The sequence below is a fragment of the Limulus polyphemus genome, unplaced genomic scaffold (genome assembly GCF_000517525.1).
Source record: "Limulus polyphemus unplaced genomic scaffold, Limulus_polyphemus-2.1.2 Scaffold6383, whole genome shotgun sequence".
NCBI classification, from domain to species: domain Eukaryota; kingdom Metazoa; phylum Arthropoda; class Merostomata; order Xiphosura; family Limulidae; genus Limulus; species Limulus polyphemus.
The window spans coordinates 1-19,620 of record NW_013671993.1 but is presented as its reverse complement, the minus strand read 5'-3'; the positions used below and the strand labels follow the sequence as shown (position 1 = coordinate 19,620).

The following is a 19,620-nucleotide window of genomic DNA, read 5'->3' as shown; positions in this document are numbered from 1 at the left end:
GGCAGAGCATCGTGTCACACTGCTAGAAACACCCAAAGTGGCAGGAAGAAAATGGTATCCAGAAGTTGCCCTGGCCGAGCCAATCTCCTGACATGAACCCCATCGAAAACCTCTGGCCATACTCGACTGGCAAGTCAAGAAACAACCAAAAACCAACATAGAAGAGCGATTTACTCCAAGTTTTGAAGCAAGAGTGGGCGAAAATCTCACAATCTAAAATTGACGAGATGATTCTCACGATGCCTCAAAGGATCAATGAACTCCACGAAGCGAAAGGAAGATCTACTAGATATTGATTAAATTATAAATACATCAATTCATGTGAATATGATGAAAAATTTCATTTTTTCTGAAAAGGTGGAGTCTATTTACTTGTGACCACGCTGTGTATATTTCCACTTTACTTGTTGATTCTATTCTTGGATTTTAGGTGTGACAAATGGTGATATTGCTTCATAAATCTTTTGAACTGACATTGTATATAATTTTACCTGATTATTGCCCTGAAATAGTTTTACTACCATATCTGGAAATAACTTTAGATAAAATGGGGGTCGAGTAACTTAACTGCTTGTAATTTGGGTTTTTCTAAGAAATACTTTACTCTATTTCCTATAGTGTAATTGTAGAAAAGGGCAATATTATGATATGAGTGAAGAATCTTGCATGTTTGACTAATTGTTAAAGCTGTTAAATGATTTCCGATACAGTACATTACTTTTCTCACACAAATAGCTATTCTCGTTCAGTGCTGCCCTTATGCCACAAGCCTTATTCATAATATTCGATGTAGATAGGCATGTCGTAAACAGTACTGGTGACTATCCAGTAAGTTACAGTCTGGTGGGAGCTCGATTGTGCACATTTGTTCCCCTTTGGCGATTTTTCATTACAGATCCATGGGTTCTTTGGGTTTTATCAGAGGGGCTTGTCTTACAATTTCTTTTCCCTTCCTTTGTCTAAGGTACCTGTTTCTTTCCCCATGCTTCGGGATCCTACCACCAGCATCTGTCAGAGGTGGTACAAGACCTTTTGTCTCAATAGGCCATCGAACCTGTTCATCATCTTTCTCCAGGCTTTTATTCCAGGATGTTTGTTGTCCCCAAGAAAACTGGAGACTGGCAGCCTGTAATAGAGTTGTCCTTCCTCAGTCAATTTCTCAATCTATCTTGTTTCCTTATGGAGTTATTTCTCACCATCAGGTGGGCTTTTTCTCCATGTTTATGGATGACCAAGATGAATGTTGTGAATGCTTATTTGCATATACCAACATCTCGTCAGTCGTGACCCTATCTTCAGTTTGTTCACCATGGTGTGGTTTATTAGTTTTGTGCACTGCCCTTTGGGCTTGCTTTGGCTTGGTATATTTTTTGTTGGGTGGTCAAAGCATTTGCTTGTTATTTACATGCTCTCAGGTTGTACTTTCATCATTATATACACAGATGGCTACTGTTAGCTTGTTCCAAACAGGAGTCCTCCTGTCACACTCATCAGCTGCTCCTGGAGGTGGCTCCAGTGTGCTGGTTAATCGAGTTGGAGAAGTCATTCCTACAACCTACCCAATATCTTGGCCATTTGGGTGTTTTTTCAACACCCATCTCAGTTGGGCCCAACCTTCTCTTCTTTGACTTTGTTCGATGAAGCTTTCAGATCCCCATGCTCTTATTGCTCTCTCTATTACAACTTATGAGGTTCTATCACTTTTGGGGATGTGGTCTTCCATGGAAGCTCTTATCTCCTTAGGTTTGATTCATATGTGGGCTCTTCATGACCAGTGGAATATTGCAAGAGATCCTTTGACAATTCTTATTACCCTTCCTCCTACCCTTGCCGATGTTCTGCATTGATGGTTGGACAAGACTCACACGTCAATGGGTGTCCTGCTTCCTCCTCATCATCCAGATTTACAAATTTTCAGAGACACATTCCCTCATGGATTAGGAGTGTGGATCAATCAACAGGAAGCTTTGGGGTGTTGGTCTGCAGCTGAAAGGTCTTATCATATCTACATCCTGAATATTTTCACTGTATATCATGCTTGGGTTCATTTTCTCTATCTGGCCAGAAATCATCTGGTAATGATCCATTCTGACAATTCTACAGTGACTGCTTATCTCAATCACCAGGTTGTCACCTGTTCTTGATCCCTCTGTAATCATACATTAGATTTTCTTTTTTGGGCCCACACACTAGATATTCATATCATTGTGTGTCATGTTTTTGGTGCTTTCAATTTTGTTCCAGATCGGCTTTCCCATCCAGACAAAGTCTATCCAATGGAGAGGTCTCTTGAACCTCTTGTTTTCTAGTGACTTTACCTTCAGTGGGGTATTCCTCATGTCGATGCTCTTGACACGTTCTTCAACCACAAATTACCTCTGTTTTGGTCTCCAGTCTCTCACCCTCTTGCTCTGACTGTCAATTCCTTCAGCCAGGACTGGACCAACAAATACTTATATGTCTATCCTCCCATTCGACTTCTTCTCCATACAATTTCAATCATCCATGCCACTCTGTGACAAGTCCTCTTGATTGCTTCTTGCTGACCAGCTGAGCCATGGTTTCCATGGCTTCTTCAGCTCCAACTTACCCCTCTGTTACCTCTTCCTATGACTCCATCCCTTCTTCATCAACCTTGGCCATCAGTGCTTCATCCAGCACTTCCTGTTCTTTGTCTTCATGCCTAATTTTAATCCAGTCCTTTGTAAGGAGATTCAGCTTGTCCCGATGGGTAGCTTCTTTTCTGGCTCCTTCCATTTGCCCTTCCTCATTGGAAGTTTATCATGTAAATGGAATGTTTTCTGCCATTGGTCTCTGGGTCAAGGGGTTTCCTCTGCTCAACCCACTGTTTCTCGTATTGCAGATTCCCTGACTTGGCTTTTTTGATCTGGGGCCTTCTGTTTCCTTGATATCGTGTTATCAGGTGGCTTTGTCCCATACCTTTCCTTTTTCCCAATATCGTAGGGTGTTTACCTACCCTACTCTTTCCATGTTGATGCATTCCTTCTGGATTCGTTGTCTCCCACAGTGGGCTTTCCTTTTGGATTGGGATGTTAATGTGGTCCTTTACTGCCTCTCCTTGCCTCTGTTCGAACCACTCTCCATGAGCTCCTTGTTTCACTTTTTCATTAAGACTTATTTCCTTCTCCTCTTATCCTGTGGACATCAAAGGTCTGATTTGTTTTCCATCGTTGTTTCACATATTCTTTATTATTCTACATATCTTCTCCTTTATCTGGATCATTCTTTCTTTCCCAAAACTTTGGTGGCTCGTGAGAGTAACTCCTCCTTTTCGACGATTTCCCCTCCTTCCATTTCCCCCCTTTATCCTCAGCCTGGTCGGAATAGACTTTTTTGTCCTGTACATGCTCTTCACTGTTATATTGCTATTTGCTGGGTTTTGGATTTAGAGTTGAACCAATCAGTATAAGTCCTCACACATGTATTAGAGATGTCTATGTTCCTTCCTCATTTATACTCTTGTTACTCCATCAGTGTTGTTGTGGGTAATAGTGGGGGGTACTTGCAGATTATTACAGTTCTTCCCCTTCCTCTATACCTTGATGCTTATCATTCCAAGGATCTTACTGTTCTTGGAGTGGTTCTGGTCAATTTCAATTTTGAGGGAGATGGTTTACTTAATGCAGTTATATTTTGGATACTGGATGTTGGGTTCCTGGATTATATATCAATTTCTTATATTGACATGTACTCCGTTCATGGGTTGGGGGGTTTTTGATTTCCTTCAGTCTTATGTACTTGAGGTGCAGATGGTATGATCTTCTTTCCTTCCCCTACCAGATGACTGGGTTTTGGATTCTAGTTGACTTGCCACTGGTATGATCCTCTTTCCTACCCCCCACATGAATGTCAGTTCCTGGTGGCCTGGGTTTTGGATTGTAGATGATTTACTGACAGTATGATCCTCATCCCACCCCCGTGTAGATGTTGGTTCCCAGAGGCATGGGTTTTGGATGTAGTTGACTTGCCATTTATGGTCTGTCATGCCCTAGCCATTCTACACCCAGGACACATCCTTTTCATTTTACCCACTTTTATATTTTCTGGGACAGAGTTTCATAAATAATCTATGGTTCAGATCACTATCCAACCTTAGTTCTCTCCCACTTGGATGTGCTCCTCTGTTTTTCTGCCCACATGTGCAACATCTTTCACTGATGGGTGAAGAATATACCTGGTTCAGAAGTGGTGCAGTTCCCCACATCAGTTCTTAGAATCTGACTGACTCATCTTAGGGAGTGTCCTTCGGATGTTTTCAAAGGATGCTTCTTTCTTTCCCTCACACTGGTCCCTCCACCTATTCAATGTGGGATTCTAGCTATTTATGTGAGGGGAGGAAATGTACTGTATCAGAAGTTATAATTTTTCTATACTGAAAATGTATTTCCAATAGGTACTTACCTCTATCACCCTTCCTCCCTACTAAAAACTGGTGCTTCCATCTTCTGCCAAAACTCGAAGTGATAATTCAGTAGAATTGCGTCATGAGAGTATGTCGCACTCTTATTGGTGGAGGGTTGTTGCATGATGATTTGCATGAGAGATGCATTGGAATTAGTCCATTCCAATTGAGGGGAAATAAAAGGCTTGTTGCATGCAAAAAAATAATTTTGCTTATGGAGGGCAGCACTAAACGAGAATAGCTATTTATGTGAGAAGAGGTAAGTACCTATGGGAAATACATTTTCAGTATAGGAAAATTATGACTTTTAAAATATGGAAAACCTAGACCTCCTAATTCCATTTGAAGGTTGATTATTTTCCTAACATAATCGTTCCTATTTGTTATTCCATATAAATTTAAATATTATATTTTGAATTTTCTTTATTTCTTCATTATTGGGTGGTATAACACTTTCTATGTAAGTTAGTCTTAGGTAAACTACTTCTTTTTCTATAAAACTGTGTAGGAAATTATGCATAGTAGTTGTTGAAAAAGATAAAAAGAAGTATGTTATAGGTCAAACCACTAAGGAGTTAATATATATATATATATATTTTGAAATATATAATTGTGGATATAATATTTTGGACAATGCCCTTCTTCAGGTATCACGAACTGAATAGTAAATCCATCAACAAAAACATGATAAAGGACAGCCTTGTCTCACCCCTGACCTTACACAAAATTTTTCCTTTAAGTATCCACTTACATTTACTTTAGATACAATATTTGTGTAAGTTATTTTAATACAATTTATTAATTCTTCCAAAAATTCATATTTGTTTAGTACATAAAATACAAAATCATGTTGAACTCTATCAAACGTTTTTTCCTGATCCAGTGGAATTACCCAGGTAGGAGAACTACCATTAGTTGAGAGGCAGATAATGTTTCTTAGCATGTTAATATTAAAGAAAATATCTCTACCGGGTATTTCAGCCATTTGTGTTGAAGTAATTAATCTATCTAATACTTTTGTTATCCATTTATTTAATGATTTAGTAAGAATCTTGTAATCAACATTTCATAATGTAACAGGTCTATAATTTTTTAATAGCCTTGAATAGTCCTTTCTACACTGCAAGCTGATTACTTCTTCCCTAAATGATGGAGGGAGAATCCGCTTATCTAATGAACTGTTTAACATATGTACAAATTTCTTCACTATAGTTGGCCAAAATTTTTTATAAAATTCTATTGGTAAACCATATAATCCCGGTGATTTGTTTAATTAAAAACTATATATTATCTTGTATATTTCGTTATTAGTAAATGGGTTATTTAAATTATTAATTCCATTCATTTGGGTAAATGCTTAGTGATTTTTGGCCACGTTTGCTGTTTAATGGTATCTATCAATGCCATACAATTTTGATCACCATCAGCAACTCTTGATAACTTAGTTAACATGTTTCTAATGGATGGATTCTTTTTCTTTTCCTCTGATATTCTTTTACTTATTTCTTGGAAGCTTGAATTTACTGTTTTCTTTAAATTTTCCCACCAGATTATATCCCCTTTCTTTACCTTACATAATGAAATAAGTTCATTATCTATTTCCTGAACTACTTGCTCATTTTCTAATAACAATATATATAGTTTCCAGTAACCCTTTCCTTGTTCTGTTGTTTCAGGTATGTTAATATCCATTATTAAATAGTTATGATCACTGACATGGTGTTGCTTACTTCCTATTGAGTTAATTTCTGTGTATAAGGTTTGAGTTAGAATAAAATTAGAAACATAGACTCTGTCCAGTCTAGTACCCACTCCGTCATAGCTCCAGAAAGTTATTCCTGGTGCTACAGGTTCTAGATGTCTCCATTCATCTAATATTTTGAAAGTTTTTATAACATTTTCTTTACATTACTATTACCTTTGACTTTATCCAGATATGGGTTTTTCTATACCATTGAAATCACCAGTCAGTATTATTTTGTATGGACAGAACATATATTGTTTTAGATTCTGAAAAACGTTGGCCTAGCTGTTTGGATTATTGATGCATAAATGGGTAATAATTTTACTTGATATTTGTAATTGTAGAATTTTTTAATGACTTTTGTTGACTATAAAAAGAAAAGGATGGTAAAATATAGTACATTTGAACTAAATGAATGATATAAACATTTATAGTGTGAAATTTTAATACAGGCTGTTTTCATTTGGAGAATATAAAGCTGAAGACCAAGAGAAGATGCTTGCTGATCTCAACAAAAAAGTGGAAACTGTTTATCGAGCTTGTATTGGAGAAAATACTGCTAACATCAGGTATGGTTTTTTTGGTCAGAACTGTCATACTTCTTTCTTATATGCAATGCTCAAAGTATTTTAGAATATTTAATGGAAATTGTTAAAGTTCTTTACAAATTTGGATGTTATCTAGATCTTTTACTTGATGGTGATAATTGATAAACCAAAATTGAATGTTATTTGTTTGATAAAGAATTTACTTTAATGTTGTTTTTTTCATATTTAGTACTCTGATGATGTTAACAAGCATTGAAAATAAGCTAGAAGACCTGCTAGATGCAATAGACTCTTTCCCGCAGCATCGACTGGAAGCTGTTCGTAAGGTAGATCATTATAAAAGAGTGAATAATCCTAGTAAGGTTACCAGATGGAAATAAATGTGAAAGATGAAGTATCATATTGTAAGATGTCTGTTGTTAGGAATTATAAGAAATTTAGCTGATGTAAAGTAACTCATTATACAGTGTAATTTTTACTGTTAGAAAGATAACTTTGCAGTAGTTTACTGTAAACAAAGTCGTCACATAGTAAGGTATCTTATTATTAGGAAGTTCAATTGTAGCAGTTGCATGTAATGTAAGTCATCACCTATTGAGGACTGCTACCAGTATCATTATATAAACACTCAACTCCTACCTAAGGTGTCAAGAGACCTTAATATGTAATGACCTGCCTTACACTCAATTGCTACCAAGTTAACTTCCTGACTGTACAGACATACTTATTCAGTGACACTCCTTACACTTAGCAAAACAAAGAACTTTTCTTGAAGGTACAGGTCTTGTTATATGATGATCCACTTAACACTCAACCACTACTGAATAATCTTTGTGATGGCAGAAACCTCATCACATGTAGACTCACTTTACACTCAACCATTATTAATCATCAGGTCTACAGAAGTTGAGTACATTATATTAAAACAAATTCAGAGCCTCACCATGTCATTACAGTTCAGTTTGCCATGTACGGTCATGTACTGTCTGACAACTGTGCATTTGGCAATAGTTCTGCAGTATAGTTTTCATTGTAACAGGCTTTGTCTTAAGACTGTCATAGCACACCACTTTTCTTCGCATTGATTTCCATAATCAGTCTGGTTTGTGGGGATGATGATTTCTCAGTGTTCATTTCAACAGTCCTGTTGTACAGAAATTCATTGGCACTGTATCTGCCAACTTGACCACTATACCTTCATGTGGAATAGCATGAATATCTGTTTCATTCTCCAGTAGTTTGAGGTATGTATCAATTGAATGGATATGCTGTGGAAATAATTTGAATACATGTGACTTGTGTTACTTTTCCAGTTGGAGATCCTTCTTGATTATGTTGCATACTATTGCCTGGGAAATGTGGACATCTCTTGCCACTGACCTTTATGTTTGTGAATTCTCATCTGTTATAAAACATTGCACTTTTGATTACCATGGCGGGGGTACAACTTGTAGGTCACTTTCTGGAATGCTCTGTTGTGCCAAGTTGATTCATATTCCTTTATTTTGTAATGTTTTTAAGTATGAGGGATACCACCTTCTTAGAAATTCTGAATCCCTGATATGAACACATCTTTATGTCTGAGTGTATGAATATTAGTGTCAGAAAGGGCTGTTACATACCCTTCCCAAAGTGATCTATTTTTGGTGGCATCGCACAACCTATTAAATACCAAACGTTGTCTAAATGTAGTTCTGATACTTTCTTTACCATCCCAACATTATATGAGCTGTATTTGTTAATATAACATACTCAACCCTAATAGTAGTTCATTTTAAAGTGGATTGATCATTGTATAGTAAGATTTATATTCCTATAAGGTACTAATTTAGTTTTTAAATGTCCATTCCAATTGGTAACAGAAGATCTATGACTTGTATTCTCAAAACAGGCAATAACTTTATAGGATTGTACTTCTGTAGGTTTTTACTAAATCCTCACTTGCTAAGCTAAAATCTTAAAACAAGGTTCTGATACATACTGCCCTCTATATGCAACAATTTTTTTCACATGCCAAAAGCTTTGCACTCCCACGTTCCCCATGATCATCATGGTTCAACTGCATCTCCCTTGTAAATTATCATGTGACAACCCTCCACCAATAGGAGTGTGACACACTCTCCTGATGCATGTGACCACCTTTATTCAATTCTACCAAACTATCACTTCTCATTTGGCAGTGCTATCATCAAGACGTTTTTTGTTTGTACTCTCTTCCCGTATATTTTTTTTAATTTCTTATGAAGTGGAATTATTTCTAAATTTTTTCTTCCTACTTCACTTTAACAGTTTTTAGTGATCACTTACCTTTAATGTTCTTCACATTTTTTTGGTTTTCACTGAAGTTTATATTTCCACTTCAAAAGTGATATCATTTACTACCAGCACAATTACACAGGCTACAGGTGGCAGTACTCGGCTGAGGAATTGTCAGGTTTCATATGTTGGGAGATTGATTGTTATATGTTTTTTGTCGGGTGGTTAGTTTTACGTGACTTCAGCAGAATGGGGGATTGTATTTGCACTACAACTTAGCCATCTGGCTTCTGTAAGCTCATTCCAAGCTGGAATTGTCTCAACATACTCAACTGTTTCTTACACACACATAGCTCAGGTGGTTGAATTTTCCAGTTGGAGAAGTTTTTTTCCCGTTACCTACCTAACAGTCTTGTCTTTTGGGGGTATCTTTTTCAACACCGAACTCCATCAAGCCCATCCTTCTCCTCTTCGACTGCATTTGATGGATCTTTCAGTTATCCACACCATTGTTAACTGTATTACTGCTAGTGAGGTTTTATCATGTTGGGGGATGTGGCTTCTATGGAAGCACTTATCCCCTTGGGTCTGGCACATATACAATCTATTCAGGGGATGCTTCATGACCCATGGAATCTTGATAGGTTTCCTTTAGGTTTTCCTTGTAACTTTTCTCCTTCCCTCTTTGTTGATATGCATTGATGGTTGGACAAAGCTCCCTCGTTGTCGAGACCACTTCATTCCCCTGGTCTGGATTTGTTTCTCTTTCCTGATGCTTACCTCCAAGGTTGGGGGGCATCAGATTTCAGGACAATGGTGTATAGCCAAAATGTCTTACCATGTTATCCCCCTGGAAATTCCAGCAGTCCAATGTGCTTTGGTTCACTTTCTTTTTCTTATCAAGATTCGATTAATCTTTACCCATTCGATGGTGGTGGCTTATATCATTCACCAAAGGGGGGCACCCGTTCTATTTCCCTTTGTGCTCGACCATGGATCTCCCTTTTTAGGCACACACACATTTGATGTATGTCTGATGATGTGTCATGTTCCAGGTGCTTTCAACTTTGTTGCAGATCACCTTTCCAGTCCCAATACACTTTATACCATGGAGTGGTCTCTCAATCATCAAACATTTCCGGTTACTCTGCCTCTAGTTTGATGCATTTGCCTCTTTCCTCTATTCCAAGATCCTTTTTTTGTGATTTTTTCCATCTTCCCTTACCAATTGGATTTGACTTTTGATTCAATTGTTTTTTTCTTCCTTGCTTCCTTCTTCTGGTAATCAATTCCCTTTGTTTTCACCACTATCAGGCACCTTACCTTTTACCTGCATCTCACCCATTTTTGTGTGTATACCTTTTATTTTTGAGGAGCATGTTCCCTTTTTTCTTTAAGGATCCCATTCTGTGGTGAGTGATGCCTGTTCAGGCATACTTAAACTAGTCAAATCTGCACTGTAAGGCCATGATGACTTCACAGTTATATTTTCCATGGCCACTAAATGCACACTGAGATGGGGTGTGCCACAAGATTGCTCGTAGGTTTTTCCTCCCAATATCTTTGCTTCATTAATATGCCCATTCTGGACCATACTAACCCATGAACTTCATGGGTAAAGCAGAAGGGGATAGCTGCCCATCCCTACCATTCCTTAGATTGAATAAATCAGGAGTGGTCTGCTTTTCAAAAAAGGGTTTTCATGGTCACCCACTGCATTGTCTCTGCTGTTGTCATTCCTTCAGACTCATCACACATTTTCCCCCCTTTTTCTTCCAGTGAAGTATGGGAGTCCTTACCATTTTCCAGCTTCAAATCACTGGGGTGGTGGACCATGGAGGCATCCACCTGTATGTAATAGTGATATATGATACAAACAATAAAGAATCCATTCAGTTAAGAGTAGGGTTGTGGTGTTCTGCTGCTGTAGATGAGGAGATATCCTCCAATCTGATGCTCCATCTCTGAACGGGTCTACCCGAGGCGATGTAGTAGCTTTGGAGTGAGCCATCAAAATTGTAGTATACCCCTTCAATTGAGATCCCTCATCCTACTCTTACATGGATGTCAGTTCCAGGTGGCTGGGTTTTGGATTTAGAGCAGAAATAATCAACATAAGTCTTCACACATGTATTACTGGTGTCTCTGTTTCCTCACTCATTTTGCCTCATGTTCATTGCTAATGCATTGTGGTTCACAGTGGATGAACATGCAGGTTGCTACTGTTCTTCATCTTGCACTACTCCTCAAAGATTTACATATACTGAAGATGATACTATGCTGGGGGGTGGTTCCTGCCTGATTGGTTTTGAGTGGGATGTTGCACAATACAATTACATCTTGATTATTCCGAACATCCGAATGTTGGGTTCCTGGATTGGTAATTTGTTATCACCTTGCTCACATGTGCCCTGTTCACAGATCAGCGAACATGATGTTTCCCTTCGGTCTGCTGAACTTGAGGTGAAGATGGTATGATCCTCTTTTCTACCCCCACCCGATGGCTGGATTTTTGGTTGTACTTGACTTGCCCTCAGTATGATCCTCTTTCCTACTCCCACATGGATGTTGGTTCCTGGTGGCTGAGGTTTGGATTGTGGTTGACTTGCCAATGGTATAATCCTCTTTCCTACCCCCACATAGATGTTGGTTCCTAGTGGCTGAGTTTTGGATTGTAGTTGACTTGCCAATGGTATAATCCTTATTCCTACCCCCACTTGGATGTCAGTTCCCAGTGGCTAGGTTTTGGATGCAGTTGACTTGCAGAGTACAGTCCATCATTCCCTACCACTCTACACTTTGGGCCACATCCTTTTTATTGTCACCCACATTACCGTCTGTAGAGATTTACCTCTCTGACGTTTTTTTAAAGGGATTGAGTTTCTGATAAAAAGTGGTTCAGATTCCTGTCCAACTATTTTTCTCTCATTTTTGGATGTGCTCCTACCATTTTCCACCAATATCTGTGACACCTCTTTCCACACTGGCATAGTGTATACCTGGTACAGAAGTGGTGCAATTCCCCACATAAGATCTTAGTAGCTTTAAAATTTATTAAGAGTTATGTTTTACTTGTTTATTACATTATTCAGTGAATGGTTAAATATTACTATCTCAAGAATGTGATGGTTTGATTTGTGTACATGTGGTATCCAATATAATAGCTTCACATTGTGTTCAATATGTAATTGCAATTTTACTGCACAATGTTTTTGCTACATATGGGCTTTTAAGTTTGCATTTATGCAGGTATGACTTTTGCAGGGGAAACAACAAAACTTTGGTTTTGTATGGTTATTGCTCTCCACTTGTGGTGGTAGAAGTTATAATCTCTTTGTGTACATGTCAGTGAACAATAAGAATGCATGGTTGATGATTTTGTAAAACATCTTATAACAAATTTATTCCTTTTTGCAAAAACAAATTTGATAACTTTTATAACCTTTCACAGTATACAGTACACTATAGTGAATAATATTAAAGATCTATGGTTTAAATAGCAAATATAGAAGTAAGAAAACCTTAAAATACTTCCTAATACTGTATTTATTCAGTTAATACATGGTTTATAGATAAACATACATTAATTGATTTACTGTAAAAGTGTGATTATATTTGTGAACACTTTTGAAGTGAAGCTTCTGCATACCAAAGAAGTTAACCAGTCTAGGTCTGGCCTGCTTTTCAAAATATAGTTCTCGTGGTCATCCATTGCCCAATCTTAAGGTGTTGCATTTCTCTGGACTTCTCAAAATGTTTTTTCCCTCCTCTTTTCTAGTGGAGTATGGGAGTCCTTGCCACTTACCAGTTCCTAGCCACTGGGGTGGTGGACCATGGAGGCTATCTCCTGAGTGTAACCACTTCCACTCAGTAATAAGTAGGGCAGTGCTGTTCTGTTGGTGTAGATGGTGTTTACTTTCCTCCTACCACAGACCAGAAGAACCATTCCTAATGCTGCCTAGTTTTGGACAGGATGAATCTGCCAAATGCAGTTTACTCCTCCAGCTGGCTTTCCCCCATCCTATTGCTGCCTGGATGTCAGTTCCTAGGCAGTCTGGTGTTGGATTGGAACAGGACCAGCCAACGTAAGTCCTCACACATGTGGTTGGTAGCGATGCTCCTCCTACTGCAGACTGGATGAGAAATTCCAGATGCCACCTAATTTAGGACTGGAGTTGACCCACCATGTTTGCATTCCCACTACTTACCATTGCCTGGATGTCAGGTTCCCACATAGCCTGGTATCGTTTTTTTTTACAGGGACTGCACCTGTGCCCTGCCTAGGTTGCTGGAATGGAAGTAACTTTTCCTTTCTTTTTTTTTTCTGGTCTAGAGGTGAAGATGATTGGGACCCTCCTCCTACTGCAGACCTACTGCATACACAATGGCACCTGGTTTTAGACTTGAGTTGACCCACTGAGTATGGTCTGACATGCCCTAGCCACTTCACACCATCTGGCACTTCCATTTCCACTATGGGACTTGCTTCCTTTCTGCCCAGCTTGGTGACACGTATCAAACTGTGGGTGAAGGGTAACCCTGGTACAGATGAGGTACAGTCTCAAATGGGTGTAACCCTCACTTTTCATGGTTTAGGGTATCACACCCCATGTGGTTTCTTTGAACCCCTTCTGAAGGGGGCTCATCTAGGTACATTTTGCACTGACCCCTCCACCATTTCAATGTGGGATTTTAGCTATTGTGTAAGCAGAGGTATTGTATCGGAAGTTAACATTTTCTAGTACTGAAAATGTATAGATAATTACTTCTCCTCACACTTCCCACTTCTGGTGCAAATTTTTTTGCTTAATCTTGAAAAGATGATTGTGCTGTACAGTTTGGAGGAAGTCAGCTTCTCTAGGAGGGTGTGTCGCACTTCTATAGGTGGAGGGTTGTTGCATGATCATTTCCATGCTACAATGCAGCAATACCACATGTAAACACGTAATGTTAGGTGAGAGCTTCAAGGCTAAGAGTAAGCAAAAACTGTGCATATAGAGGGCAGCACAAATCAAGGAAAGCTATGATGTGAGAAGAGGTAAGTATTTTTGTCAATAATCTAATATTGAACCTTAAGAATATTCTTTTAGGGACCTATAGTATTATAATTTTTAGTCAATGTAATTTTTCATTTTTTAAATAGAGTAAGAATTAAGACTGATGATAAGGACTTCTTGAGAGACAGATTGACTGTGGTTAGATAAAACCTTTCTAGGAGATTAAATGTGAAATGTATATTTTGATGTAAAAAACAATGAATATCAAATGTGACAATAAATACTAAAAATATAACATTTTTGCACGTGTTAGGCAAAGCTTCGAGAAAAAAGGATACATGAAAGAAATGAGCTGGAAGCTGTCCAACGTAAGCATCAAGAAGACAGATTAAAGAAAGCTTTAGAGAGAGCCTATGCTGTTAACAAAAAAAAGGTGATTGCATAAACGAACATTAGGTACCTAGGATAGATTAATATAGTTACACCTTAAGTTTATGTTTACAAATTACCAATATCTGCAATATTTTTATATGTTGTAGTTGGAGAAATAATTTCATTAAAGAAGCTTATTCATACCTAAGTAGACCTAACAACACTATTTAAATAAACCAGTAAAATTGCATCAATTCATCATTGGGAAGCTATAAGAGTTAGATATTTAATGTTTTTTTTTAATTGTCTTTATTGAATAATTCATGTTATTGATTTTCCCTTGTGGCTCAGCTGTAAATTTGAGGGCTTATAATACTAATTCAGGGTTTGATTACCATATCACAGATAACACATTGCGCAGCTTTGCAGTAAAACAACAACAAACAAGCAACTATTATTAGTGTACGCTTTTACGTATTAAGTTGCTATAAAATCTTCAACAAAAAATAGCCTTTTCAGTTTACTTTTCCACATCTTTCTGTAATATTTTTATTATTTTATGAAGGTAGTATGTAATAGGCAAAAAATATGCTGTATATTATGTACATTTTTTGCAAAATAGTAATTTTGTTTTCAAATTGAAGTACAGTACTTTCGGCATTTCTGTAGTATTTCCAGTCTAAAAATGAACTGAACATCTTTGGTAAACAACGTGCATTGTATTTACATAATGTGTATGGTTGTAGGAGACATTGTCTGCTGATTGTATCACATTGGTCATTAATTTAGTTCGATACCCATGGTGGGCAGAGCACAGATAGCCCATTGTGTAGCTTTGTGCTTAACTTCAAACAAACAAACAAACAATTAATTTAGTTTTTACTTCATTGGTCTTTAATTTTTCAAGTATTATTTGTGTACAAATATGTTTATTAGTAGTCCAGAAATCTCTGAATTGCTCATTTAAAAAACTCTTACAAGAACTAAAACTTGTAAAAATTTGTTCTTAACCCTTTACTACATACATTATAAAAATATGGTTGAATTTGTTTTATTTAAGTAGGTCTGTATTGCATACAAAATATGTTTGTGTGAGATGTATTTTGTTAAGTTATAAATGGCTATGTCATCTTAGAAGTAACACTGTTCAGTTGAAGAATCCAACAGAAATAATTCCATGATTTATTTAGACTATTTTTTTCTGCTAGGACCTTAATCCCAACTAATTTGGGGTCTGCCAGTATATATATTTTGTAAGCCAAGAATTTTTACACCCAGGTGGCTGGTTCAGTTGCCAAACATATAGGACAAGCATGTTCAGCAATGGGGATTCAAACTCTTTAAACCCTCAGATTTCAAGTCGAGCACCCTAACCACGAGGCCATGCTGGGCCCTTATTTATGCTCTTACCTGGAAGTAAAAGCAATCAACTACAGAATTGTTACCTGTACATTACAATGTGGAAATAGAGGTTTAAAACCTCATTTAATCCATTATTTATTCACAATTTGTTTTAATACTGTTATAGGCATATATCTTAAAATAATTATTGTGAAGATTTTAAGAAGAAAAAAAAGAGCCATATACTTTGTTGTGGTGTTCAGAAAATGAAGAGAGTACATTATATTATTTTTTATGTACCAGAGCGATGTACATAAATATAGAATAGAGTGTTATACACAAAACAATAGTTACATATTTATTTCACATCAGCATTTTGAACTTTTCTAGGAAACAAAGGATGTTCAGGTTAAACTGTGTACTTGTGTTTAAGATATGTATAAAAAGTGTTCCTGGAAAGATGAACAAACACTATTTTATAAAAATCTTGATTTCTTTCAAGTCAGAAATGTAAACCTTTTCTGAAAAACTACCATGATGACAGGTTACCTTAAATTACACTGCAAATCATCAATTTACCCAAAATTCACATGTAATGATTTCTGTGATTGGTTAAGAATTATGATTACATAATCAACATTGATGTCAGAATTTAGAGTTGAGTGTATACAGACCCTCAGGGAAAAAAAAATGTACTCACCATTAAGTGTCACTGTAAAAACTACTACCATGTAAAATATTGACAAATGTCAAATATTTTTTTAATATTGCTGTAATAATAATAATACCATAAATCTTAAAATGTTTTAAAACATTTCTCAAACATAATAGTAAAATATTTGAATCTAATATTAGGTTGAAAAAGCTTAAGTATGATCCCATCATTAGTATATGATTTTCAAGTTACATATATTAATAATACAAAGAAACAAAATTAGATGTATTATTGAATGAAAGTTATATTAAAGCTAAAACTAAATACCTGGTTATTTAAAAATAGTATTAATCATAAGAATAAAAACTGGTAGTTAAATGAATTTAAAATGTCTAATTACTAATTTCATATTTAATTGATTTATTTGTGATATAAAAATTTACAAAATGAACATTATTTTACAACTCCTATTTTAAATTTTCAGTGTTTATCTCAAATGAATGATCATGAACACAGTTTTTTATGGTGAATTGAAAGATACATTTTATCTTAGAATTAGTTGATTTATATAGTTTTATTAAGTGTTTTGTGTCAACTTGAACATTTATTAAAACTTATCAGCTAGGTCACATGGCTCATATTATCTAAATGATGAAGCATTTGTGTCAGAAATGTATATTTTTTCAACATTGGTTATATAACAGCATAACTGTTTATTTTTACCTTTCAGGCTGTCCGTAAACTGATGCCACGATCTGCACCACACCAAAGTCGTGGAAACCAGAAAGAAGCTGTTGAGAAGGCGCGCCAAGAGGAGGAAGAAGAAAATATTTATTTTTTTACATGATATGTATCTTTATTGAAAATTATAAATGAGAGTATATGTGATTCTTGATATAAAACAGCACTAAAATTATGTAATTTACTATACATTTGTTGGTATCATTTTAAAGATATGTTTTCTATGGTCTTTAAACTTTTAGTTGGTATTTATTTATTACCTTTCTGTAGAAGGTATTATGTAAGCAGTACTTGATTACATGTGATGAGTGACATCAATTTCACTTACAAGACTTATCTATCTGTATACATACACATATGAGGAAAATATACTGTGCAGTTATCAAAAATTCAGTTTCAGAATGTTATTCACTACAAGTTTTGGTGTATATATATATTTTTCCCATTAGCATCTTTTATATAATTGCAATAATTTATTAATATGCATATATTATGTTCAAAAACATAATGTGAATTCAAATGAAACTCAACTTACAATAACACTCATGAATTAGTATAGAAGCCAAATACTTAAAAATATGTTGTATTTTATTTAAAACAGCTTTAACTACTTAGTTAGCAATGAAAATGCATAAATTGAATATAAGTAAAGAAAATTCAGTACCTTATCATCTTGGTTCATAATAATATATCAACTGCACTTGTAGACTATAAAGACTATAATACAAGGTAGATTTTCTGTTTAAATTTATAATTATATTTGTGAACATAATATTATAGTTTACTACTGGTCCTATGAACAGCAGGAAGGCAGCTAACATTACTAATGGTATAGAAGTTAATATTTACTTTGTTATACAGCACCTATAGGTTTCAAAACTAATAGTGATAGGGCCAATCCTGATACAGTTGGTGACAACTTCAGACGTAACGTTTCCTCTGTTATTTTTTCATTCCCGCAACAGGGAGGCACTCACTTGTGGGACTTCTGTTTTTCTGACTCTGAACTGTACAAGCTTACATAAATGGCACTGTTGCTTATGGTTTATCTTGTAAAGAACACATTAAACATTTATGTCTGGTGCGAGTAGGGCTTGGAAGTGAAAATTTGACACTAATGCACTACGAAAATATCAATTTGGTATGAATAGAGTTCCTGTTTGGAATTGGGTGTGGCCTAGTTGTTAATGTGCACAAATGTGAATGTGATAGTTCATAATTTGCATTCCATTGCCACAAAAGTACACTCCACACTTTGGTGCCTTCTCTCTAGCCAGTCATTTAAAAATTAGGAAGAACTAATGTAACTTTGCATGAATATCTGAAACGAACAAACAAATAACACAGATATGTTGAAGTCATTGTTTAATAGTACACAAAACATATTTTCAATATTTATTGTGACTATTAAACATTGGCTTCAATATAAATATGTTATTGAAAATTTACACAAGTGTTGTCCTCTTAAAACAAATAAATTATTATTAGTAGAGAGTGGGAGAAATAGTAGTTTTGGTTACATATTGGATTTCCAGCTCCCGATATCCGATCAGATTTAGATACCTTCAGAATTGATTGTAGTGTTCACCATATATACTAAAAATGTTCCACAGACATAATCTACCACTTAATTATAATATAGTATTAAACTAGTTATTTTGTCATTGTTATTTTAAGTTTATGAGGATGTATATTTCCGTATGAGTGAGTGGTTATTGCAAGATCCTTTAATGGAATGCTACACTTGGCAGTTTAAGACAGTGCTTTACTGCTGGAACTGTTGTTTGGACTGTGCTTGCCATTTCTGTTGCTGTTGTTTCTGTGACAACCTGTGGCATACAGTGGCAACACAATGAGTGGAGAAAATGCTAATATATTTTGGAACTAGTAGAAAGCACCATTGGTTTAAATGATGCAATGCCTAATATTGTAACATATGTGCAAGTAGTACTATGCTTGCTTAATATTATGAGATAATCCGTTGATGGAAATGCTATGTGATTATCCAATTCATTGCAAAATTAACATCCCATTGGATTGGATTTCATCATATGGTGCAATATCTGATTGGATTTGATATTTGTCCCATCCCTAATTATTAATGGTCCTTTGATGACACCTGATTCTATAATGGATGTGCAATTTCAGAGATGGAGTAGCCAAATACAAAAACAGAGTTATGCACACTTTTTTCGATTGGTTGGCTACTATTGAAAATTTTATGATGATATTGTTGTACTGTGGTAATTTTAGAAATCTTGCACCTCTCACCTGGAAGATTTGAACCCGACACATCTTGAACACCAGACAAGTGCACTACCATCTGAGCTAACTATGACTTGACTCGATTATCTCTATCTCTTCAATCTGCCATTATTTTCGTTCCGATCCATTGTCTGGTGCACTTATATACAAGAATAGAGGGCGCATAGAAAAGACTAGAGTTGCCACGAACAGACATGATCATTCTAGAATCTCATGACGTGTTACTAGCATCACGTGACTTCCGCTGTCGTAACACTGTCCCTTCCTTAGTATTGTTC

The 19,620-nt window shown here is 36.1% G+C and overlaps 1 protein-coding gene across 1 annotated transcript in view; it reads left to right on the top strand.

Moving 5' to 3' along the window:
- The window catches only part of LOC106473666 (cilia- and flagella-associated protein 100-like), a 39,619-nt gene extending 22,170 nt beyond the window's left edge, over window positions 1-17,449 (top strand). The window contains exons 13-16 of the mRNA XM_022402068.1: window positions 6,620-6,736; window positions 6,945-7,041; window positions 14,282-14,401; window positions 17,067-17,449. Coding sequence (XP_022257776.1) covers window positions 6,620-6,736; window positions 6,945-7,041; window positions 14,282-14,401; window positions 17,067-17,183 — 451 coding nt within the window. The 3' untranslated portion in view covers window positions 17,184-17,449. The remainder of the gene's footprint in view (window positions 1-6,619; window positions 6,737-6,944; window positions 7,042-14,281; window positions 14,402-17,066) is intronic.
- Window positions 17,450-19,620: the final 2,171 nt, after the last annotated feature.